This window comes from Artibeus jamaicensis, unplaced genomic scaffold (assembly GCF_021234435.1).
Source record: "Artibeus jamaicensis isolate MK-2021 breed Jamaican fruit bat unplaced genomic scaffold, CSHL_Jam_final scaffold_1964, whole genome shotgun sequence".
Lineage (NCBI taxonomy): Eukaryota > Metazoa > Chordata > Mammalia > Chiroptera > Phyllostomidae > Artibeus > Artibeus jamaicensis.
The window spans coordinates 42,996,520-43,023,853 of record NW_026522030.1 but is presented as its reverse complement, the minus strand read 5'-3'; the positions used below and the strand labels follow the sequence as shown (position 1 = coordinate 43,023,853).

The 27,334-nt window shown below is 35.6% G+C and overlaps 1 protein-coding gene and 1 pseudogene across 1 annotated transcript; both read right to left on the bottom strand.

The window, feature by feature from the left end:
- On the bottom strand, positions 1–27,292 carry CDC37L1 (cell division cycle 37 like 1, HSP90 cochaperone). The gene is made up of 7 exons (XM_037143572.2): positions 27,057–27,292; positions 23,011–23,292; positions 19,277–19,370; positions 10,119–10,234; positions 9,707–9,829; positions 5,608–5,772; positions 1–1,647 (listed from the first exon to the last, which is right to left on the bottom strand). The coding sequence occupies exons 1-7, from the start codon at positions 27,186–27,188 to the stop codon at positions 1,546–1,548; spliced, it is 1,014 nt and encodes a 337-aa protein (XP_036999467.1). The 5' UTR covers positions 27,189–27,292; the 3' UTR covers positions 1–1,545.
- Positions 16,164–16,250, bottom strand: LOC119048051 (uncharacterized; annotated as a pseudogene).
- Positions 27,293–27,334: the final 42 nt, after the last annotated feature.

The window sequence follows — 27,334 nt, the reverse complement described above, 5'->3', positions numbered from 1 at the left end:
TAAATTAATCAAACATTTTATTGTAGAGCATATCTTTGTATCAAAATCACAAAAGAGTTTTATTCTGAAAACCAGTAAGATTGTGATGTTACGTAAGTATGATTCAGTAAGTCCAGTCCATTTGTATGGGTACTAAGTGCCTTACCACCTCAAGTTAGTTAAAACAAGGTGCAAATGAGGCCACAGTTACAAGTCGGATCATCATATGGATTTTTTAGCAATATTTGGTTTTTCAAGTTGAGACATGTATACCTAATCCCAGTTAGTCATCTTCCAAATGTTTGCTACTAGTCTCAATGGAAGCACACCAAAGGCTATATCCAATATAAACAAAGCTCGTGTGCCTGAAGTCCAAAGATTAATCCTCAAATAGCAAGGATAGCATAATTAAAATTGTCATCTAATTCCAAATAAAGTGAATCATCAAATATCCTGGCATACTTGAGGTGAATTATACAGGAAGTAGTAAAGCTCAAAAGCACTGTATGGTAACTGAACTATGGAGAGAAATGGCAAACGCAATAAAAGCCATCACTACCAATACGAATACCACATTCTCACAAGTAGTTGGCAGCTCGAGGCAGTTAGCTCTAGAAGCGTTCTCTCATCTTTTAAAAAAGTCCTCAGGCTACATCAGAGTGAAACAAACAATAAACCTAATTTTAAAAGTCAGATCATTTTTTTCTGTTTGTTCCTACAGGCCATGAGTATCCTTTTAAAACTTGCTCCCTGAGAGATCTCACACTATGTCAAGAAATTAAGAGTGAGCTTGAAAGTTGGTCTTATTTTTTAAAAATTTATATTAGCTTTATTACTTTTTAAGTCACAGTATCCCTTACTATTAAAAAATCAACAGGGTAAAATCAATTTTTAAGGAATACACTTTTGAGAATAGTTAAGGATTTAATTTAGTGTCTATATAAATTTGATATTAGAGTCAAAGATTTATTTAACTGATGGTGCCGAAAATACAAATACAATATTATTTTAAGGGGAAAACTTTTTAAAAATTGGTATCACCCAGCTTATTTAGTAAAGTAGATTATCAACTACTGATTTATTGCTTTTAACATGATAAAACACCAGATCTGACAGCTAAATTAGCGGTAGGATACAAGGACATTTTTGTCTTTAATCATTTTTATAGAGTAGGGCATATACATATCCATATAAAAAGACTGTAGCAGATGCCTCCTAGAATCAACCAGTTCTTGTAAACATTGCATTTGTGCAGATTTTCATACTTTGATTCCAAAATTGAGAACAATAAGATTAAAGGCAAATTTAGTAGCAAAAAAAACCAAAGTTCAGTTTGACTTCTTGTAACTTATGGTACCACTCCTCTCTTCAGAAAAAACAAAACAAAACAAAAAAATCTAGCAGCACATAAAAAAAATTTTACAAAACATTTCAGTACTCTTTTTGCCCCTCCCATCAAAAACCGAACAAAAATAAAGTGCAGCACCCATAAAAGTGTCAAGAAAATAGCCAAGTTCTTCCTTTCTTGTAACAAAATAGTACTTGGCCTCAGCAGTCTTAACCAAATTATACAGTGTCCATCATTTTCGGTTCATCATCTTCTTTATGTACCACTGAATTTAAACTGCAGAGAGCTGTATTGATAGAATGCTGAAGATAATCTGGATTCTGAAAAAAAAAAGTATGGGGAAGAAACAATGGATAATAACTAGGTTTATGCTAGTATATACAACTACATAATCTGCCTCACATTCTCTTTTTCTCTGCAGTGTAGGAGAGTAGGAAAGAAGATGGACTTTGAAGTCAGATTTGGGTTGAAACCCAAGACAGAGAGATAGAAAAATAGATTATGATCACTTAATCCAAAGAGATGTGATAAAGAAGGAAGATGTATGTAAAAAATAATGCAATGAACACTACCCTTTTTCTACTTTAAAAAATAGCCTTTAAAAAATACTGTGTATTGCCCTGGCTGGGAAGCTCAGTTGGTTAGTGTGTTGACCCCATTCATGGTTCAATCCCCAGTCAGGGCACACCGAAAAATCAACCAATGAATGCACCAGTAAGTGGAACAACAAATCACTGTTTCTCTCTCTCGCACAAGTCAATCAATCAAAAACATGGAAAAATACTGTATAATTTTAATTATTTAATCATGCAAGGCTACCTCTTCCATGTGATTACATGTAGCTACTGATAATTTAAAATACAAACATTGCTTTAAGTCAGAAATGTATATTATTATCTAATTATAACAGTAAAACTAAATATGCAACATAAATAAGAAATTATAGCTATCTTCAGTTTATGTTGGTTTCTCAAAGGTTAAAACAAAGTCAAGTGAGAAAATCCTTCATTTTTTGACAGGTACACTAATCCAATTGTTAAAAATTGGGAAGCACAATTTTAGTTTTTATTTACTTTTTAAACAGAAAAATAACTCAAATGTTCTGTTTGTCCATTTCTAAAACTATGAACAGAAAACTTTATACAATAAATGCAAAAATAGCCCTGGTTGGTGTGGCTCAGTGGATTGAGCGCTGGCCTATGAACCAAAGGGTCACTGGTTCAATCCTGGTTGGGGCACATGCCTGGGTTGCAGGCCAGGTCCCAGGTGAGAGGCAACCACCTGATATTTCTCTCCCTCTCCTTCTCCCTCCCTTCCACTCTCTCTGAAAATAAATAAGATCTTTAAATGCAAAAATAAAACCACTATTTGTTAAAGAAACTTGAGTAAGAACATAAGCCCTTAACCTAGGAATTTAGGCCAAAAATTCAATTTTCTCTACTCAAGTTGATCTGAATATCTGCTAGATACTTAGCATTTTATTAGTTTATCACCTAGTGTCATTTAATTTATTTAATAAACACCAGTGAGGGAAACAGTCCAACCAAGAGATAGATGTCTCAAACCTCCCCATGCCATAGGAAGGCAGGGTTTTCAAAAGATCCTCTAAATTTCAAAAGATCCTTTAAATAAAAGTATAATACTTTGTGGTTCTTTTACTTTAAAAGTAAAAACAGCTAGCCAGAAGTTGTATTATTCCCAATCAGGTCTTTACGGAGGAAGTGGCACAAAAAGCTGACTTGAGGTCTGGGACACTAAAATGACACTGGACCTCGGTTCAAGCCCTGCCTCTACCACTGAGTATAATGAAAACCTCAAAGTGAAAATAAATTAGGGCAACTTAATAGAATTAAAAACTAGTATCTAGGATAAAGCTAAGGTAAATATTACTTATGTCTTTCTTAAGAGACCTTGGTTTAGTTTTCTCAAAAGTAAGGATGATACTTGGCTTGTTAATAAAAAAAGATTGTTAATAAAAAAATTAAAAGCTAAACTGTTACCCGAATTTAAGTTTTATAAAAAACTATTAATATTCTTATCACATTATCCCATTCTCCAAAGAAGCTAAGGCCCAAGTCCAAAGGTCTTCAGACAGAGACTCGATGAAGACCAGGACCCGGTTTTCCAATGAGCGAGTGCTGAGCATGAGAGCTGGCAAAGGAGATTCTCCAGAACTCATCTATCCCACCTTCCTAAGAACAGTAAGATGTCATCACGGAGAGACTTTAAAAAACAAATAGTAATCAGTATACCTAACCATATCTATACTTCAATTCCACTGATGATATTTTCATCTAGTAACATTCTCAACACATTTCTTGTCCCAGTTGTCAACCAGTTCTTCCCAAGAGCACATGACTGTCTTGTCTTAGACACTTCTTATATATGATGCAGCAACAGTCTATAGTATAGATGAATGAGCAGTGGGATAGAAATCCAGGATTAGAATATTAGCTCCATCATTTATTTTATTGACTCCAGGCAAATTACTTACCCTCCATGAGCCTCAGTTTATAATATGAATGAAAATGAGTCACAGGGTTTTTGAGAAGATTAAATGATACAACATACAATAGTGATTTGCAACTTACAATCTGATGTAATAAAAATGGGATGTTATTATTGTTATGGTAAGTTTTCCTTCCAGATCTCCTCTCAGCTGACAACTTAGTCCCTTAGGTTGCCTCTCATCTCGTACTTCCCTCAACCATTGACAGCCCTGTGTATCTAGCCAAAAGCTTATCCAACCCTTCTCTCCCTCAGAAGGAGTAGACTGAGATGCTCTTCTTCCACCATGAGGGTTGGTCTGTTAGATGAATTAAATCTAAACCACTCTGGTAATACCAGCAATTCAAAACTGTCAAAATTGTATAATCCCAGGTCCTCCACCAAACTGACTTGCAGGGGACGCCTGCAGCAGATCTCAGTTGCTATCTTACATGAACACGAATTTACTTCTCTCAAATCAGAAGCAACTTTTTGGTAATATAATATCTCATGATTACTTTAACATATATCTTCCCCTCTTATGATAAAGATATCCTTCAAAAATATTTTCCTTTGCATTCATTATATGCATCATAATTGTATATTTACATATGGATTTGACAGTGACTTCACCATAAAATTCTCTTGGAAAGACTAGTTCCCTGTGGGTTATTTCTCAAAGAACTAAAGAGAAAATTATCACTATATTTAAAGAGCAAAAGAGATAACCTATTGGGCAAATAAAAAGAGAATATTACATGTCTAACTTTGGGGTAGCGTGACTAATTATTTAAAAATCAGACCTTGATTATTCCCATTCTTCAGAGTAACATTTTTGGCTGACTTAAATATGATCAACTGTTTTCCTTAAATTGTCCCTTTGGCTTACAATACATGTAACAACTGAAATGGTGAAATTACAATGACATAAGGTCAAGATATAGAAAATCTCCATTCTTTCTTCATGAGACTTAAAAATAAACACACAGCTCTTCTCACATTGTCTTCTGAATGAGACTTCCCTTTTCACTGTGTAGGCAAGAGACTAAACATTAAGCTGCTCTTAATTTAAAATCACAGGGCCTCGAAATGAAAGATTACTGGGCTCCATTAAAATGCTACTAAAATAAAAATGGGAAGCAGCTTTCTAAGGGTAACTTAAAATTTTAACCCTAAGTAGTATTAGACCAGTAGTCTAACCTCCTCTTCTTTTTGACATAAATTCCTTCATGTTAGTGACAAGGTTTTATCTTACTCTTAACAGCAGACTTCAAAGAGGCTCAAACACCTGGCCAGTATTACCAGAAAGAACAGCTTAGCATAAGCTCTATTAATGTGGACTAAAAATGTTACATCTGGTGGGCAACACCAACAATGAGCAACACTAAACTCATGCAACACATCATCTTGGTTGCCAATTGTACGTATGCTTTGAAGCTAATTCACTTTAATAAAATCTTAGAACAGTATAGATCTACTCTGAATGAGAAGTTCTTTGGAGCCATCTTGAGAATTTATGATTCAGATGATCAATAAGTAACACTTGCCTTTAAGAATGCTTAGGCACAATTCATTTCCTATATTTAAAAGTGTGGAATTTGATTTCTCTCTTAATACCTAAGAGATGGAACAGATTTATTGCCAAAACATGGCATGAAATGAAACTCCAAGTTATGTTCTGAGGCAAGGACATTTAAAATGGCCACAGATATATTACATATAAGAAGAGTAGTCCAAAAGAAGAAAAATGTGAACTCTGCATTTATAAATAAACATTTGGTTTTCCAGCTTACCTGTGGTAAGGATTCTAATAAACCTATAGATCCAACACCAGAATGTGGAACATGATTCTGAACTGTCATGGGCTGAAAACTGGGTGATTGAGAATAATGTCTGACTCTTGACTTGAAAGCTTCAAGTTCATTTTTGAATGCTTCAAAATAACCTTCTTCCTCTGCCTAGAAAACACCAAACACAAAGAATGTGTTTTTGAAGATTTCCAAACTACACAGTAAATTCTAACAAGCATATATCAGGTCTGAAATAGAGTAAGTTAAGATGAGAGGAACAGTTTAAATGTAGAAACCACCAAGGAATATTAGTGATTAGTTTGTTTCACTTCCATCTGCTTCAGCAAAATAAAACAAATAAACATTCTTTAAAGACACAAATATGTAACAAAAGAAAGTAAGCCCTTTGTTTTCCTTATATTTATCTGAGCTCTTGATAGGATACAAAATAGTCCTCATTTACCCTCTCACATTCTCCTCTTTCCATTGCCGGTTTCGAGAAACCACCACGGGATATTCTTAAAACCTTTCGGTTCTCTACCAGTTAACGAGGGGCACTATTACCTGTTTCCGGTGATTCTGATTCTGTAGTCCCTATCTGTAAAAGCCATGAAAACAAAATAAAACTCAACACTCAATATTTCTTATGACAATATCTCAGTGTTTAAGAAAGCACCTTCTTTTCAATATTACAGAAAGAAAAAATATGATGAGTTATGTTGAGGTATGGAAAATCTCTCTGATGATGGATAATATAAACAAAATTTCCAATACAAAACACCCTATTGGCAGTGGCCTCCATTATTTCCTTTGCAGATAAAGAATGACAACGCAGATCCTACACTAATAAAACATAGGCTTTAAGTTCAAATGGTGGAAAGAAAAGATTTTGTCCAAGTCCGTTTCTTATTATTTCTAGGTCGATTTGTCTGAAATGCTGTTTTTTCTTTAATGGAGTTTAGGTTGTATAACCAGGATTAGGAATTAGCATAAATATCATTAAGGAATTAGCATAAATAATACAGCTAACATTCTATGGTACCATTCTATCTTTCTACAAATTTAGAATCATTTCCTTGATTATATTATAGCACTTCACTCTGGTCAATATATGGTTACTTATGTGGACATATGAAATATCATAAAGTAACTTCTAAAATGAACCATGAATGAAATCAAGCGGCACAACTGTGGTCTCAGGCATGTGTAAGGCCTAGAGATTTAGATCTCAAGAGACTTGACTGATTTTTGTTTTTACTAAATAACCTAAGGGGCACTTGCTTAATTCGTCTATGTTAACTTCCTCACTTGTAAAATAGGATAATCCTCATAAAACGTTATGAGATTTAATGAATGAATTCATGAAAAGTTCTTATAATAGTACCTAGCACAAAGTAAGCATCCATGAAAGCTATTTTTTAATTTAAAAAAGTTATTATTCTGCACCCTGGCTGGGTGCTTGGTTGGTTACAGTACTGTCCCAATATGTCAAAGTTGTGGATTTGATCTCTGGTCAGGGCACATACAAGAAACAATCAATAAATTTAAAAAAATTGTTTAATTGTTATGAACAAAATGTTAAGATCTAAAGACTTCAGTGCAATTTTGCCAAAGTAAATTTCAAAGAATATACATAGTGTGGCTATGTTCATTATCCTATTAAGAACTAGTTCAAACAGAGTCATTAATGTAAGATGAAAAAGAACGTATGTTTTTTGCATGCCTGTGTATTAAGTGAAATTTTCAAATAGTTATCAGAAACCTAGCTAAAATACCAACTCAATCATTTACTCATTAAAACTGTATTATTTTGGAATATTTTCCTCTTTAGGCTACACTGTAAAAAAAGGGTTTGGAGCATTTAAGGTAGGACTACTACCTTAAATTTTTTATTTTAAAATATAACACTGTCTTCTATTTATAAAAGGAAGTATGTTCATTGAAAAAGAAAATAGAAATCATTTATAATTCTGCCACCCAAGTAAAATCAAAGTTAAACTTACGGCATATTTCCTTCTAATTATGTATACTAAATTATTATATATATATATGTAAGAGCATGTAAAGATTTATGTATAGTTGACTGGACATCCACACATACTAGGAAACAGCTCATTAGATATCAGTTGTGGAGAGGCACTCCCTCTCTCTCTGAGCTGTGACTTTTGTCTTTGTTATTCTTTTGCCTCTTTAGTTTTATTGCTTATATATGTGTCCCTAAGAATATATTGTTTAGTTCTGCTCATTTTTGGACTTTAAAAAATGTAATATATTTTAAAATGGTACTAGAGCCCTGGCAGGTGTGGTTCTGTGGATTGAGTGCTTGCCTGTGAACCCAAGGGTTGCCGATTTGATTCCCTGTCAGGGAAACATGTTTGGGTTGTAGGCCAGGTTCCCAGCTGGAGGTGCATGAGACGCAGCCAATTGATGACTCTCTGTACATAGATGTTTCTCTCCCTCCCTTCCCTTCTCTAAAAAAATTAATATTTTTCAAAAAGTGGTGCTGGATATATCATTCCGTAGCTTGTTTTTTTTTAAAACTCTCTTATCTTTTATTCATGTTGATGCTGCTTCATTCTAAGAGACATTTGGGTGGTTCCTAGGCTTTTTGCTGTCATAAACAATTCTGCTATGAACATTATGTACGGTATCTAGTGCACATATATAAGTTTCTCTAAGGCAGTAATTCTCAAACTTTATGGTTTTAGGATTTCTTCCTACTCTTGAAAATTACTCAGGAACCTAAAGAGCTCCTGTTTATGTGGGCTAATTCTATTAATATTTATTGTGTTAGAAATTAAAACTGAAGGGTTTAAAAATATTAACAAGCTGTGGCTGGTATGGCTTAGTGGATTGAGTGCTGGCCTGTGAACCAGAAGGTGGATGGTTTGACTCCTGGTCTGGGCATACGCCTGGGTTGCAGGCCAGGTCCCCAGCTGAAGGGGTGGACGAGAACTGATCAATGTATTTCTCAAACACTGATGTTTCTCTTCCTCCCTCCCTTCCCTTCTCTCTGAAAAGTAAATAAATAAAAATTTTTTAAAAATTAACTAAAACATAACAATAACAAATATATTGCATATTAACATTTATAACATTTTTATAAAAAACTATCTCTAAGCAAATTTAGTGAGAAGTCTAGCTTATAACAGAAGATAGCTAGATTCACATATCTGCTTCTGTATCAGTGTCTACTACACTCATGACAGTGAAAATGGCAAATAACATCTGAACATTAATATTACAAAAAAGTTCTGATTCAAAGCCTCTTAAAAGGGTCTTGCAGACTCTTGAGTGTCCCTGAACACATGCTGAAAAATCTATGTTCTAGGATATATACCTAGGGGAATTTCTTAGTATTTGTTCAACTTCACAAGGAAATGTGCTAAAGTGGTTGTACCAATTTATACTCCCACAGGCAGTGAATGTGGATTCCTACTGCTCTACTTCCGGTACAACCTGCGAATTTACTAATCCAGTGAGTGTAAAACGGTACTTAATCTTTCTAGACATTTCTATTTTTCCTTAACCTGGCTAACATCATCCTGTATACATAAATACATATCACTTCTTTTAACTTTATAGCGAAATATTATCTCAAATTAGAAATTCTTCAAAATATAATTTTAATGGCTGCATAATATTCTTACATTCCACAGTTTGTTTGTTTTTTAGTCATTTATCCTTATCAAATTTTTTATGTTTCCTATTTATATTACAAAAGTTTGACATCTCATTAAGCTTTAAGTTTAAACACAGGCTTATCTATTTCATTCAACGATAGATTCTCAGCATCTTAAACAGCTGTGCTTTTTACATAACAGTCAGTTTATATTTATTGAATAAACGATGGAATACTAATTTTCCTGAATACAGACATTTATTTGAACAGGTCTCAATTTCACACACATGGTATATAGTCTCTTATATAGATCCCTTATGTCTAAATTAGCATGAAATCAGCAATACAACTTTTCTTTCCACTACGAAATTTACAGAATTTAACCTGTGGCATCCTGGTTGAATGGCTTCCTTTGACGTGTATGGACCAAAGAGGTTAAGGCCTAACCTTCCTGTTTAACAACACCAAATAGCTACTTACTTTGGCTTTCTGGAAAAATAAGCGAAAACACCCTCTTGGATCCACATTACAGTTTTTGGCCATTTCCATTATAAACTGCATGACAACAGCTTGATGTGCTATTTGTTCCATTAGAGCCCCTTTCTGAAAATAAATAGATTAAAATTATAACAAATACCTCTGGAGACATTTTAAAAAGCTTACAGTATTTGGGAACAAGAGAGATGGGGGCGGTACAGGGAAGGCACATTAGAAAAAGTTTCCATGTGATAACTAAAATAACTAAAAATATTCCCACAGAAAACTCAAGTATATCTGAAAACAAAATTGTAATCTCAGTTAAAGACCACCTGCTTTCACTTAATGTAAAAAAAAAAAAAAAAAAGTATATCAGAAAACTGAGGTGCCCAGAAATTCAAGGTCCACACAATACCTGTTCAGCTTCTAGATGAAAACACCATAAAATAAGATATTTGGCAGTTTCTTCACATACAAGGTACGGATGGTCAGACAAAAATCGCTGACTATCATCCCACCGGCTCAACATACCTGTAAAAAAGAATTAAAGCATGAATATCAAGTATTTTCTTCTTGTAAGTGAAGAAATTGTATTTTAAAATTATTCTCTTTTAAGACAATTCATATTACCACAGCAATATGTTACGGTAAAAAAGCAAATGAAGAAGAATAAAATTCTTTTTAGGCAAAATGCACTATATTTAAATAGCTTCCAAAATTCACAGAAGGTTTTATTTCAGATAACTAGACTTAAGTAGAGTGACTTGTTTAAAGCAAAACTCCTGCACCTGGAGAATGCCTGAAGTCCACGGCAAATTGAGATAGCTCGTTATCTTAGTGAATATAAATCATTTAAAAATATATATTTTATTTATTTATTTTTAGAGAGAGAGGAAGGGAGGGAGAAAGAAAGGAAGAGAAACATTCATGTTTGTGAGAGATACATTAATCAGTTACCTCTTGCACACCCACAATGAGGGTGGGTTATGGCCCGCAACCCAGGTATGCGCCCTGACAGCAACCTTTCAGTTCATAGGCTGTTGCTAAATCCACTGAGCCACATGAGCCAGGGAAATACAGGTTTTAAGAGACTAAAAATTATTTAGTCATAGAACACAATATTTTCTATTACAAAGATGCAAAAGACAACAAAAAATCCTGAGAAACTACACTTAACAAAGATTTGGAAAGTTACATTCTAACTTATTAAAATATGTCTAAGATGATATGACAAAATGTTGATAGCGTGGGAAACCAATCCAGTCAGTGTTATAAAAACAACATATTTTAACCATTTTAGTCACATTAACATTTAATCATGATGACTACTTATATACATTGAAAACAAAATCTTTTAAAAATTAGTTAAGCCTTGACTAGTGTGGCTCAGTGGGTTGGGCATCACCCCACAAACCAAAAGGTTGCTGGTTTAATTCCCAGTCAGGGCACATTACTGGGTTGTGGGCCACGTGCCCAGTTGGGGGCGTGTAAGAGGCAACTGATCAATGAATGTTTCTCTCCTACATCAATATTTGTATCCTTCTCTTCCCCTCTCTCTAAAGATAAAATCTTTAAAAAATAAATAAATAAAAATTAGTCAAACATATGAACAAATGGCTGTCACTTTGCTTCAAAAATCAAACTAATCTAAATGTTAAGGTGTATCTTCATTCTTATCCAAATTAGTAAGAACTTAGTAAAAAAGTCAATACCACTCAAGTGATCATGGAACCAGCAAGTGTTGAGCTTTTGTTTAACTTTGTCCAGTCGGCTTTACACTTGTTTTAAGGATTTTAGACTCATCCAAAGAAGTCTGGATATTACTGAATTATCATGAAAATTTTATAAAGCCATCTTAATAGTCTGGCAATAGATCTTTCTTCTAGATACAAAACAAACTTCTATACATTAAGGTTCCACATTAGAACACAAGAAAGAACAAAACTGAGGATGTATGTCTTACTGAGAAATACATCTTTAAGACCACACGGGAATCAATTAAAAATAAGTGACTAACTTTCCCTCATTTAAAAGAAAAAAATGGGAAAAAGCATTTTAGCATTTCCTTGTGAAGAGATTTACAAGCTTTATAAAGTCATTTCCCCAACACTTTGGAAACAGTGATTATGTCATTTTCAATTCTGAGAAGCATAATGATTATGGAAGTTATCTGAAACTACTTCTCAGGTTATAATTAAAGAGCTTAATAACTTCTGAGGGTCAGAAGGATTACAGAAAGCATAATCCTTATTTCTTATACCTGAAGATATAGAGTAGGTCTTATAAAGCCATTTTGCCTTAGTTTTGTGACACTTTTGAAGAGGCAGTGTGTTCAGCTTGATCTACTATCCAAAGAGAGAGAATTGCTTCTCCTGCTTACTTCTCCACAACAGCATCGGGACTCAGTGAGGCACTAAAATCTTACCCATTTTGGTTTCTTTGGTAGGAAATATAATATGAAAAGGTTAGTGATACTCGTAGGGGCCATGAGGAAGAGTCTCATTTAACACAAGGTTGACCTTTATGTAAGGAATACTTACTATGATTTGATTTTAAAAATGCCTATTAAGTTAGCCCTGGCTGGGTTGCTCAGTTGGTTGGAGCCTCATCCCATGCACCAAAAGGATGAGGGTTCAATCTCCAGTCAGGGCACATACCTAGGTTGTAGGTTTGATCCCTGGTCAGTACAAGGGACAACTGAACAATGTTTCTTTCCCTCTCTCATTGATGTTTCTCTCTCTCCCCGCCTTCCTCTCTCTCTCAAATCAACAAAAATATCCTTGGGTGAGGATTTAAAAAAAGTATACCAAATTATTATCAAATTGAGAAGTCAGGTTACAAGTATTCCATACAGACCTTTGTAAGAAGAGTGTGGAATTTTATGAATATATCAATGGAATCAATAACTTAGTGGAACTGAACATACCTGAAAGTGCTAATGTTATTTTGGAATTTGTAAACAAATTTACAAACAAATGGAGACTAACACAATCTAGCATGATGACTGAGAAAACAGAATCTAAGGTTAATCTGCCTAGGTTCAAATACTAGTCATTTCCTACACCTTGGACAAGTTCCTTTATACTTCTATACCTCCATTCTATACCTCCTTTATACATCTATTTTCTTGTATGTAAAATAGGATTAAAAGTAGTATCTAACTCACAGGATTTTTGTGAGTATTAAGTGAGTCAATACACATACAGCACTTAAAACTGCATCTGAGAGTAAACACTTTATAAATGTTAGGTATTATTCACACAACATAAATAATTCATTCACTCATTCAAATATTAAGGTAATCCTTTGTTTAAGGATAATATGGTCATTTAAAGTAGCCAATAAATTTCTCCAAATGCTGAAAAACCTTACTTTGATAAATTAAAAAAAAAATTCACCTATAAGTTTTCCTGGTGAACACCTAAATCCCAATGCATCCATCAGCTATCAATATTCCATCTGATTCCTAACAGGGTCCCCAAATACACAATTTTGATGATTTCCCTTTCCTTTTTTTGTATTATAATTAAAATAAAAAGGATATATTTTAGTCCTTTAAATTATACTCATCTTAATTCCTCTGTGATAAAAATCTCCCAAGTAGGTTGTGAATTTTTTAAAAAAAATATTTTATTGATTATGCCATTACAGTTGCCCCATTTCCCCCCTTCATTCCCCTCCACCCTACACACCCTTCCCCACCCACATTCCCCCATTAGTTCATGTCCACGTGTCTTAAATTCTTTAGCTTCTACATGTCCCACACTACTCTTGCCCCTCCCCTATTTTCTACCTACCATCTATGCTACTTATTCTCTGTACCTTCCCCCCCCTCCTCCCACTCCCCTGTTGCTAACCCTCCATGTGATCTCCATTTCTGTGGTTCTGTTCCTGTTCTAGTTGTTTGCTTAGTTTGTTTTTAAGTGTGGTTGTTAATAATTGTGTTTGTCATTTTACTACACATATTTTTTATCTTCTTTTTCTTAGGTAGGTCCCTTTATCATTTCATAAAATAAGGGCTTGGTGATGATGAACTCCTTCAACTTGACCTTACCTGAGAAGCAATTTATCTGCCCTTTCATTCTAAATGAAAGCTTTGTTGAGTAGAGCAATTCTGGATGTAGGTCCTTGCCTTTCATGACTGGGAATACTTCTTTTCAGCCCCTTCTTGCTTGCAAGGTCTCTTTTGAGAAATCAGCTGACAAGTCTGATGGGAACTCCTTTGTAGTTGACTATCTCCTTATCTCTTGCTGCTTCTAGAATTCTCTCCTTCATTTTAATCTTGGGTAATATAATTATGATGTGCCTTGGGTGTGTTCCTCTTTGGGACTCTCTGAGCTTCCTGGACTTGCTGGAAGTCTGTTTCCTTTGCCAGATTGGGGAAGTTCTCGTTTGTTCAAATAAGTTTTCCACTTGTTGCTGTTCCTCTTCTCCTTCTGGTACCCCTATAATTCAGATGTTGGAACATTTAAATATGTCCTGGTGGTTCCTAAGCCTCTCCTCATTTTTTTGAATTCTTGTTTCTTCATTCTTTTCTGTTTGGATGTTTCTTTCTTCTTTCTGGTCCACTCCATTGATTTGAGTCCCAGTTTTGTTTCCATCACTATTAGCTCCCTGTACATTTTCCTTCATTTCACTTAGCATAGCCTTCATTTTTTCATCTAATTTGCGATCAAATTCAACCAATTCTGTAAGCATCCTGATCACCAATGCTTTGAACTGTGCATTTGATAGGTTGGCTATCTCTTGGTCACTTAAAAGTATTTGCTCTAGAGCTTTGATTTGTTCTTCTGTTTGGGCCATTTGTTTTGTCTTGTTGCACCTGTTATGTATGAGGGGGAGGAGCCTTAGGTGTTCATCAGGGCAGGGCAACCCACTGGCTGTGTTATGACGCTGTATGTGGGGGCAGGGTCCAAAACGGAAAAACGGAGCTTGCTCACTGGGATCTCAGTCCCTTCCACCGCTTCCCCCAAGCAAACGGGGCCTTTCTGGTGCCAATTCCCATGTGGGTGAAGCTTGTGTACATTCTAGGACCCTGTGGGTCTCTCCAATGAACTCTCCTGTGAGGCTTGGAGTCTCTCCCTGTGCTTCAACCCCCACAGGTGTTTACAGTTGGTGCTTTGAGGCTTTATTTCCTCATGCTGGCACCCTGGGTTGCTCGGTCTGTCTAGCTCCCCAGTTTCGCTTGGTTTATATAGGTGTGAATGTGGGACCACTGGCTGGTCAGCCAGCTGCCTTATGTGCAGTGCCTTGCTTCGTAATTGCCACCTGGCTGGGTCTGCCAGCTGCTGCCTCAGTGCCCAGGGTCTGCCCCATGCTATCTTGCATGCCGGGTGCCTTACATGCCTGGTATCACCACTGCTTGTGTCGCAACCCCTCTCTGTCTGGCAGTCTAACTCCGCCCCGCCTACCCGTCTGGATGAATGTGTCTACTTCAATTCCTTGGCTGTCTGACTTCCATACAGTTCAATCCTATGTCAGTTCTGGTTGTTATTTTGTTTCTAAATTGTTGTTTTCCTTATTTTGGTTGTTCAAGAAGGCACAGTGTGTCTATCTACTCCTCCATCTTGGCTGGAAGTCCAGGTCATGAATTTCTTAATGAGAGATATGTGACCTTTTTTTTTGATATGTGACCTTTTTAATAGACTTTTTGAGCCCTAAATTTCTTTTATTCCCAATCACCTACCACCAGATAATTATTTCTACCTATATGCCTCCACGTAAACTCATCTTATTTGAAACCAAACCCATTCTTCTGTACATCTACAGAGCTTCCTAGGCTCTGTGACCCAGTCAAGCATTCTGGAAATTGGAAATTTCACTGACATTTCCATTCCTTCCACATCAAAGTGATCAGTAAATCTAGCAGTTATACCATTATAATCTGTTAATATGATGAATCATATTAATCAGTTTCCTAATGTTAAGTCATCCTTGAATTCTTAGTATAAACTCTTCTAAATATTTCTTTTTCAGATTAAAATTATATTTATTGTGAATTGGAAAAATCCAGAAAATAAAAATCATCTATAATTCTACAGGAAATAACTAATGTTAACATTTTTATGTATTCCCTCCTTGGATTTATTCTTTTTTTTTAAAGATTTTATTTATTTAATTTTATAGAGAAGGGAAGGGAGAGAGAAGGAGGAGAAATGATGTCTGCAAGAGATACATTGATCGCTCACCTCCCACATACCCCTAAACGTGGACCTGGCCCGAAATCCAGACATATGCCCTGCCTGGGAATTGAACCAGTGACCATATAGGTTCGCAAGCCGGCACTTAATCCACTGAACCACACCAGCCAGAGCTGGGCTTATTTTTAAATGACTTAAAAATTTTTTAAACCATATCCTCCATATTAATTTTCTCCTCATTTCACTTTACATTCTATTCAAAAGTACTTTATATTAAATGTTTTTCAAAAATAAGATATTGATATGTTTGAAAAGCAATGTATAAGGGATTATATTGGGTGCTCTACACGTTCAGAGAAACTTCTCTAGTAACGAACTAGAGAAATGATCCCTGAAAGTATAGTCTTTATAAGTGATTATATTGAAGAGACTATGAATATACACCTTCATTATAACTGGAAAAGATACCATCATAGTATTCATGTGTATGTTTACAGGTTTTGATAAAATTCCCAGTGACATCCTATACATTCAAAAATTGCTGAATCACAGCTAAGTTAGACTGGAGGTGAACAGATGAAGTGTCATGAAAAACTGCGTTAGATCATCAAAAAGCAGCTCTGATGATCATAAAGATAGTAATGTCAAAGATAAATGTGATTTTGAAAACTTTTGTGACATTTAAAATAAAAACTTTGTTTCTAAATTGATATTTTATATTTCTAAAACATGAATTAAATAAATTAATAAGTAAAATACAAATGTAGGGAGAAAAGTCAAGATTTCAATGCTTCACAATAATTCATGATATGGTTGTACCATTTATCATTAGATGGCAAATTCTATCAAGCTATAACAGTTAAAAGCAACATAAAAAAGAGTCAACAAATACTACTAGGAATATTAGGACAAAGAATTTTTTAAAGATTTTATTAAGAGAGAGGGGAAGAAAAGAAGAAAGAGTGAGAGAAACATCAATGTGTGGTTGCCTCTTGTGTACCCCATACTGGGAACCCAGCCTGTGCCCTGACTGGGAATTGAACTTGCAACCCTCTGATTTGCAGTCCATGCTCAATTCACTGAGCCACAACAGCCAAGGCCAAGTTAGGAAAAATTTTAAAGATTGCAAGCACACAAAGATTGTAAGCACACATGAGACCAAAGACTGGTGTGGAAGGCACTATAGCTCTTTATAGCCTCACACGTACCAGGCCCATGTCTTCCAAGAGTCTGGAAAGCAGTGCAAGTTTGGAAAACCTCCATCTGGAAGCTTTAATCACAGCTGCTAATCCAGATGTATTTATTTCAAAGGACTATATCAGACTTCCAGCCAAGATGGAGGTATAGGTAGACACACTGTGCCTCCTTGCACAACCAAAAAAAGGACAACAAATTTAAAAATAAAAAACAACCAGAACTGACAGAAAAATGAACTGTAAGGAAGTTTGACACACAAGAAATTAAAGAAAAAACATTCATCCAGACCAGTAGGAGGGGCAGAGATGGGCAGCTGGGTGGGGGGCACTTGTGGCAAGGTGGCAACTGGCAGACAGGGTGGTCCCACATTCGTGTATGGATAAACTGGCAGGAACAACTGAGAGGCAAGACAGACCGCGCAACCCAGGATTCCAGCACAGGGAAATAAAGCCTCAAACCTTTTCATTGAAAACATCTGTGGGGGATAAAGTGGCAGCGGGAGAAACTCCCAGTATCGCAGGAGAGTTTGTTGGAGAGACCCACAGGGTCCTAAAATGTACACAAGCCCACCCACCCGGGAATCAGCACCAGAAGGGCCCAATCTGCTTGTGGGTAGCTGGGGAAGTGACTGAAAACTGATAGAGAGTGGAGCAAGCAGCATTGTTCCCTCTTGGGCTGCCCCTGCACCAGCATCACAACACAGCCATGTGGGTTGTGCCACTGAAGGCTCCCTACCTAACTTCGTAACAGGCACACAGAGATCATATATATATATATATATATATATATATATATATATATATATATATATATATATGGCCCAAATGAAAGAACAGATCAAAGCTCCAGAAAAAATACAACTAAGCCATGAAGAAACAGCCAAACCTATCAGATGCAGAGTTCAAAACACTGGTAATCAGATGCTCATAGAAATGGTTGAGTATGGTCACAAAATAGAGGAAAAAGTGAAGGCTAGGCAAAGTGAAATAAAGGAAAATGTACAGGGAACCAACTGTGACAGAAAGGACACTGGGACTCAAATCAACAGTTTGGAGCAGTAGGAAGAAAGAACATTCAATCAGAACAGAATGAAGAAACAAGAATTCCAAAAAAAAAAAGAGAGAGAGAGAAGCATAGGAACCTCCAGGACACCTTTAAAAACTCCAACATCCAAATCACAGGGGTGCCAGAAGGAGAAGTGAAGAGTAAGAATTTGAAAACATAATGAAGAAGAAATTCTCCAATCTGGCAAAGGAAATAGACTTTCGGGATGTCCAGGAAGCTCAGAGTCTCAAAGAAGTTGGACCCAAGGAAGCACACACCAAGGCACATCATAATTATGTTATCCAAGATTAAAGGTAAGGAGAGAATCTTAAAAACGGCAAGAGAAAAGAAGACAGTTACCCACAAAGGAGTTCCCATAAGACTATCAGCTAATTTCTCAAAAGAAACCTTACAGGCAAGAAGGGGCTGGAAAGAAGTATACAAAGTCATAAAAGGCAAGGACCTATATCCACAATTACTCTATCCAACAAAGCTATCATTCAGAATGGAAGGGCAGATAAACTGCTTCTCAGGTAAGGTCAAGTTGAAGGAGTTCGTCATCACCAAGCCCTTATTTTATGAAATGTTAAAGGGACTTATCTAAGAAAAAGAAGATAAAAAACATGTATAGTAAAATGGAAGCCTTCACTTATATTAATCCCTATGTCATCACTTTTTCCCTACAGAGAAAACTATTTTTCAGTTCTTCTATAAACATTTCTATTACTACATTTAGATGAATAACAGTACAAAAATGTGCATGAATTATACAGCATCATACCCAAACGCAGGGGAAAAAACTGAATGCTGTTCCTATAACCATACAATAACTAGATACCAAGGAAGCAAAAAAGAAAAAAAGACAAAGCAAACAGTTGGGAAATGAACTCTTTTTTCCATTTTAGTTGGGAAATGAAAAGAGACTGTAGTGTGACTAAAGACTGTATGTGAGAGGGTGGTATTATGTAATAAGAGATTACATTTGCTGCTCTTCACAATTTGGTTTACTTTGGTCAGTACATTTCTGTTATGACCACACCCCACACAAAGTGTCTAAAACAAGAGTTGTACAATTGTTCCAGAAGTAGTTTGTCACTTACCTTTTTGGTTTCCATTTTATAAGTCCACTTTTTTATACGCATATTTATGATATCAAATGTTATAGAAGGCAGAAATTCAAAAGTAGGCTTACCAAAATGTCTGATTTTTTGCTCATATTTTTGCATAAATGATTCTGATTTATCTTCATCTTCTGCTTCTTTTCCTTTATCTTGATTAATAAAACTCTAAAAGAAATTTAAGCTAAAATCAGATTTTATATTCTAATTGACTCTTCTTTCTTAGACACTGAATGTCTAGCAATCCTTCCTACAGACACTATAAAAAAGGTGGTATAGTATTATACTGGTAGTATATCATTAAAATCCCCTGTTAAACTCTATTAAACTATTAAAATGCACTTGTACTGAAGTTTAATTAGTTTTATCTAAAATGACAGATGTGTGGAAAATTATAGAATTACTTTAGAAATAGTACAGAAAAACAAATGAACGAACCTTTTTGCTAAAAAAATGGCCCTTCTATATTATTCATTTGCATGAAGTATTTGCAACTGTAGACCAATAAATTTCAACCTTTTTTGTTTCATGGCACACATAAACTAATTATTAAAATTCTGTAGCACAACAAAAAAATACATTGTTTTTTGCCATCCTGACCAAAAATAAATAAATAAGGTATAATTTTGATAGAGTTACAAAAATAACAACAATAATGTAACTACCTACCCTTTTCACTCCAAAGTGACTTTTAAAAAAATCAAGTGTCTATAGTATAGCCTGCTGGGTAGCTCAGCTGGTTAGAGAGCACGGTCATGACACACCAAGGTTGCAGGTTTGATCCCCAGTCAGGGTACACACAAGAATCAACCAATAAATACATAAGTGGAACAACAAAATTGATGTTTCTCTCCCTCTCTCCCGCTTCCCTTTTCTCTCTCTAAAAATCAATACATAAAAATAAAGTAAAATAAAAAATGAAGGTCTTTTAAAAAGCAGGTACCTATACTTGTATATAAGGATTTTTGGTACCAAGAATTAATCAGAAGCAACCTTATTATGTGATGTGACCAATAAGATGCAACTCTATGATATGACCTCTATATTTATGGATGAAGACAGGGCATTCACATCAAGTAGCTATTGTTGTGTTGGCTGTTGTCATTTTTTAATTTGATAATCTAAGGGAAAAGAGGTCAGTGCCTCTGACTAAGTAGTCAAGTGTTGCATGTTTTAAAATTTCTTGTAGCACACCAGTTGAAAATCTCTGCTCTAGACTAATCTTTGGCAATCTTGTTGGATATAAACTCAAAAATTCAAAAGTATATAGAGAATAAAGTATATTTACTATAAATTCTTTGACAAGACATAAACCTAAAATAAACCTTTGTTGTAAAGTTTTCTTAGGAGAAGCCAGTTTGATTCTAAAATCAAGTACAAATTTCTATTAAGGAAGTGCTTATTTTTGATTAAACAAGTCATAAAACAGACCAAGATGAAGTTTGTACTTAGCCAGAAAAAAATGGCAAAACAATTTCTAAGAAAATTCTGTGGTCACATTTAAATTGTGAAACCATCACTGCCAAAAATTGAAATTGCAAACTAGTTCTCTGCCAGTTTATAATGAAAAGGTACACATTTATAAATTTCAAAATAAAAGTCTTTAAATAAATAAATAAATAAATATATATTCTGCTATCTAGAGCAGCACTGTCCAGTAAAAATATAATCCAAATCACAAATATAAAGTTTTCTTTTAACCACATTAAAAAGTATAAAGAAATACATAAATTGGTAACATTAATTTAACCCAACATATTATTTTAACATGTAAGCAATAAAACAATTATTAGTGAAATACTTAATTTTTTTTGGTACTAAGTCATTGGAAGCTCATGTGTATTTTGCACTTATAGCACATCTCGATGTGGACTAGTAACATTTCAAGGTCTCAAATGGCTAGTGGCTATCAAGGTGGACAGTGCGATCTAGACTAGTCCGCTGAAGCTCCCAGACAAAAATCAATGTACGATTTTGAGCAAATGACTGGAACATAAAGATAGTCTTAATTAATGTGGAATATAAATGTAGGCCTTCTTGGGACCAAAGTATTAAAAACAGGCAAGTGAAAATACATTCTTTGTGACACTGTGTTAAAAGACATTAATTTTATAACAAAGATACATTGTTTTGACCATTCTCTCTGGAAGAAGAAAATTATTTTTAATAGTTTTAGGGTATAAATGCATATCAGAAATAAAATAACACTTAAGAAGACATAGCCCTCAGAACACTATATACTGAAAGAGCAAAACATTCAGATAAAAGTGATCCTGTTGTGGGAGTGGAAAAATATGTAAATATAAATTGGAACAAGCACAGAAAAAATCTAGAAAGATATGACTCACTGGTAACAGTGGTTATCTCTGGGCACTGGAACTGATAGTGAAGGAAGGCCTTCAGTTTTATTTTACATATTTATGTCTTGTTTTTACAATAAGCATGTTGTACTCTTATAATTTTTTGTTAATTAAAGAATAAAGTACTGATAAGGCCAGTGCTATCATTCACTATGTGTATTATTTATTGCTGTTAGCAGAACTAGAACTGGTCTACAGGAAGGAACTTAGAGTTTTTAAAAGGGTGGGATGAGAGAGAATACCAGAACAGAAACAAGTAGCTACAGACTGAGAAGCCTGCAGAATAGTGATGGTTAAAGATAAAGTGAATGTGTCCTGGCTGGTGTAGCTCAGTGACTTGAGCATGGAACCAAAATGTCACCAGTTCGATTCCTAGTCAGGGCACATGCCTAGGTTGCAGGCCAGGTCCCCAATAGGGGACATATGAGAGGCAACCACATACTGATGTTTCACTCCCTCTCTTTCTCCTTCCCTTCCCTTCTCTCTAAAAATAAATAAAATCTTTTTTTAAAAAATATTTTATTTATTTATTTTTCAAGAGAGGGGAAGGGAAGGAGAAAGAGTGGGGGAAATTAGTGTCGGAGGTGTGACTGGGAGCTGTTTGCGAGGCCGGGCTAGCAGGAAATAAATAAAATCTTAAATAAAAAAAAGATTAAAAGATAAAGCGAATGTGGACTTAGACAAGAATGAGCAGTCTATCCTTGAAGCTTGAAAAGTTTAGTATGAACAGAAAGAAGTACTATTTTATACAATGAAAATGACTGAAATTCATTGCCTATATCTATTTCAGATATAAAAGTCAAAGAATAAGGCCTAAAGAATCCAATAAGAAACAGAACTACTCACTTGGCATAAGTACTATACTAGTCCTTTCACTAATAATGCCTGTAATACCAAGTCTAGAATACTACTATATGAGGTTTACTAAATACATACTGGTAAATAACAGTGAAACACTTTATTTAGTAAATCCAATAACTATACATTAATGTTAAAAAACTTAACAAGCTGATAACACAGCAACATTAGAAAGCACTTGTAAAATCTTAGCTTTACCATGTGACAGGTCCCATGCTACTTGCTTTTAAGATACCACCTTAGTCAGTCTTTATACCCTCCCATAAAGTTGAGGAAACTGAGGCTTAAAGATGTTAAGTGACTTGTCCAAGGTCACAACTAGCATGTGACAATGCTAAGTTTTGAAACAGTCTGATTCCAGAGCCCACACTTATATTCAGTGTGCTATGCTGCAACCATATATTTGTATTAAGAACTACCCACATTAGACACTATTGGGGATACGGGTTTCTGTAACGAGCACTCTTCATAAATTGTCAAAAATGAATTGTTTACAGGATTCTGTTGCTTTCCTACCAAATATGCACACCAGTTTATACAAACACTGTTTTTTTTCTCCTTTCATTATTGTGCAAAAAAAAAGGTCATACCTTATTAAAAACATCCTTGCTAATGGCATCCACGTTCCACAGACACATTCTCTCTCTTTGTACTAGAGCCTCTTCTTTCTGTCGCCATTCCTCTTCACGCTGCTTCAGTTCTGATACTGCTGTTTGTGCTTTGGCATGTTCTTGATCCAAGGACTCAGAGTTATGCAGTGCTAAACTACCAAGTTTCTGCTGAGCTTCAGCTAGATTCCATTTGCACGCCACAGAGCTCTTCACAAACTCTTTCTGCTTTTGGCAAGCCATTTCAATTCCATGGCTATACATCTGGATGAGAAATAGTATTTGTAAGAAATGAAGACGGCATTGGGTATGTTTATGCAGCACAGTTCAATTTCTTTCAGTCAAGGATTACTGTACAATGTTTCTGGTGCAAAGGTATGCCACCTTCTGTGTATGAAGTTACATTATATTTTATAGGCCTTGTTTCATCAACTAGACTCAAAATTCTTTGTTAATCTGTGTCCCCGCCCCCCCAACAACTAACAGTAACATAAAGCCTGAAAACTAACAGTGTCCTGCATATGGCTGATGTTCAACAAACATCTGATTTGTAGTCTTTATAATCAGAAATAGGAGAATTAGAAAACAAAAGCTTAAAATCGAGTTCATCACCTTATCACTCAACATGCTGAAAACCAGACCTTTAGAATTTTGCTCTGCAAGTTATTCATTGCAAAGTTTTTATTTAAAAGTAATAATTAATTTCTTGATTTCTATTTTCTTTCTGTATTATTTCAATCCTTGGCAATCTGGTAAGTTCTCACTGGCATTTTCTATTTATAACTGACTATATCAAATAGATACCCTTTAACCCTAATCAAAACAGGCAGTTATTAAGAAAAGAAAAGCCAACTGGTCCACCCTGGTGATTCTGTTCCATTCAGAAGCAATAGTCATTAGCTTTAATATTTATTGAACACATGATATGTGATGGGTGCCTTATATTCCTCACCTGTACAAAATGAAAGTTGAAGGCATATCCTTTATGATTTCTTAGCCAAAATGTAGATCCATTTCAAACTAAATTTTCAAAATAATTTTACTCCCGCCTACTCCCTTATGTGCATCACTATTCATGCCTTTAATTATATAAACACACCCTTTATCATCTTTGGAATGCTCTCCACAATCCAAATCTGATAATTTCACTCATTCTTAGTGTCTTGGGGTAAAGTGCAGACTATGACATGTCACGCTTTCTCATGTTTGTATTATCTTTGGACCCAGTTTCAGTTACTCTTCTAGGTGTTTGCTTATTCTTTCTATCTGCCCCTTCCATGTGGCACCCCCTCCCCTCACCATACTTGTATCTCCATTCCAGATTCTGGCATCACATTCCTAGATTATCTCTTATCCCTTTTGTCTGCATCCAAGTTATGCATACTTCTAAAGTGGTGTTTTCAGACAATATTGTGCTTATTTGTTCACACAACTCTCGGCTTGGTTAGAGCTAGAATTCAAGAAATCTTAGTGAATAAATGATTCTCCTTGTCACAGAACAGGCTAGTGGTAGTAAAGCATTCTAATGTGAGTAGCATGCCAGGCCCCTACTTCTTACATGAGTCTTCAGGCAAACTTAGATTTCTACTGGGGCAAATGTGAACACTGTGGTTTTCCAGATGTTTTAGTTAATCATTTAGCAGGTTTGGAGCCTAGGCACCAAATGGCTATAACTAAGTGCTTATTTTTATTTTGTGCTATCTTAAAATAGAATCAAATGTAGATTAGCTATGTTTTAAGAAGTGGCCAGAAAGAGAAAAATTAAGCAATAAAATTTATAGTGTAAGAAAAGACTAAGATATACTAAGAAAGAAGATATGTACAAATGGATCTTGCATTTCCAAATATGGGGAAGCAAATTCTCAAGTCATTTCTTTTATTTTTTTATTTCATTAAGATTTTATTTGAGACAAAATGATGACATATGCTGGGGAGCAAGAACTAAAATGCTTTTTTTAAAAGTCATTTTTAAACACTTACATATTATCTCCAAATTCTAAAGATGACTTATGTGTAAATTCTCCTCTACAGACTATAAAGACATTTGGACATTTTACCAAACTATGCAACAGTACTGAGATGATTAAATAAAAAGTCATATTTTATCTGAAAATACTGAGATTTAAAGGGACATTAAATATAATTTTAATAAACATAAATCCAAAAAAGAAACGGTTAATGTTAAGGTATACATATGTAACTTTATCTCTAAATTTACATTAATTGGATCTAAGAATTATACATCCCAAATGACATTAAGTAGTCTAGATTCCCCATACTCAGTACAATTAAACCAAAGCTATTTCAATATGTATTATAAACTATTTACAAATCAAAGTAAACATTTATTCCTTCCAAAATTCCAACTCAATACTTAAGTCCTAAAGCCAGTAAGACAAATAAGTAGGTTATAAGCATATGGACTAATTTAGGATTAGTAATCACTTTACAAATTTTAACACCATTCAAAGGTAGTTTCAGCCAAACTGAGTTTTACATTACATCACAGAAAAGGCATTGCAATAGGTGTGTGTGGGGGGAACATTAAGGGTCAGAAGAGAGTTCTAGTTTTAATTTTGCCACTCACTACCTATATATTCTCAGGGAAAACACTTGTAATGAAGGAGATAAGCCTATTCACTTCTAAAATACTTTTATGCTAGATAACCTTACAATTCCAAGTGTATGAGTAAAAGTTAATATAGAAATATTTTTAAAATTGAGTTTCTCTTAAATTACTCTTGTGATTCAACCACAATGCACTAAAATTCTTCTAGCCTCTCCATATGCCTTCAAAATTGATGATGGCAGTTGCTGTTCATTTTTTCCTCTAACACATTCATTATGTGGTTATATAACACTTTGTAGACAAAGATGACAGCAGTGATCCATAATTAGTAGGTGAATACTGACCTATCAACTCTCACTGTGTCCTCCTAAAAAATGGCCTGCAGTTTCTCAGTGACTGCCTGGCTGAAGTAGAGTCTGTGTTATGAAACAGCATTTTTCTTTGTGTGAAGTCAACCCTGTGAGCTGGGCACTGGATCAATGACCCTACACTTATTGACAATTTAAATTGCTCATTCATTAACAGCTTGCAGGGTGAGTGTAGAGAAAAACTGTTACTAATTCGGTTAAGCTCTTAGGGACCCTATTTTGTATGAAACCTAGAAAGCAGACACAGATAATCCTGAAATATACTTTCAAAACACACTCAGGTTAGGAGAAAAACCAGGAAAGGGTGATAGGTATGGAAGCACTCTTTTAAGATAGGATCTAGAAAAATCCTAAATGGCATATCACATTTAGATAAGTTTCAGAGGAAGGAATGCTGGGGTGAAAACCACGAGTAGCATCAGGAATCTCGGGAAGAAATCTAGGTGAAAAGGCAAATGTGTACATACGTGTTTTTAGTGAAGAATTATGTGAAGCAAAACTAAAAACAACTGTAAGAGATAAAATGGTCACGGGAATGCGAGAGATTTATGCCAGTATCAAAAGAGACATTTAAAGAATTTGCTCAGATGTTAAGTCAGTCAAATTGGATCAGAAACCTTTAAAGGTCAGGAGCTCAATGAATTGTTGAAATACCACCATTTACTGTTCCTAATGACAACTATTCACACGTATTACTCTCCAACACAATAAAATGTTCGGATAAAATCACGCACAAGAAGACAAAGGGTCAATGTTACAGCATGAGCGGCCCCCAATCTGGGTGCTGTCAGAACGGGATGGGGGGAGGGACGTCTTCCAAAGGTGAAGAAGCCAAGGTGAAAGGTGTACATAGAAGTGCAGATTAGAAATGTATGGCCAGCAACTCTTTAAAGCCCTTAGATTCCAAGGCTTAGAAGATGTTACAATAGCGGCGGGATGGCATCAGGCCCTTGGTCCCCGCGGGTGAGGTGGGGGCGCAGAACAGAGCACAGAAGAGGGAGAGACAGCGGACTCTGGGACCCTGACCACCGCACCTCCCCTTCCGCCCCTTCCGCCCGTAGAAACAGGACTCCCCCACCCCCACCTCTCACCTGGGCACCGCCGCCGGGCAGTTGCGGACACCGGGGAGAACTGGGAGACATGTCCAAGTCACTCTCTTCCTCAGCCTCACCCTCTGCCCGAGGGACGCTCCAAGGTCCTGGAGGGGGCCATGGCTGCTCCATGTCCGGCTGCCCCAAGCCCTACAACCCCCACAACCAACGGACTTGGCGTGAGTAAAACCTGCTGCGCGGTGCCAGCCGCCCCAGCCGGCCGGGGCCGTTACCCAGAATCCTTCTGCTGGCCGCGACCTCGGCGCACGCCCCACGTG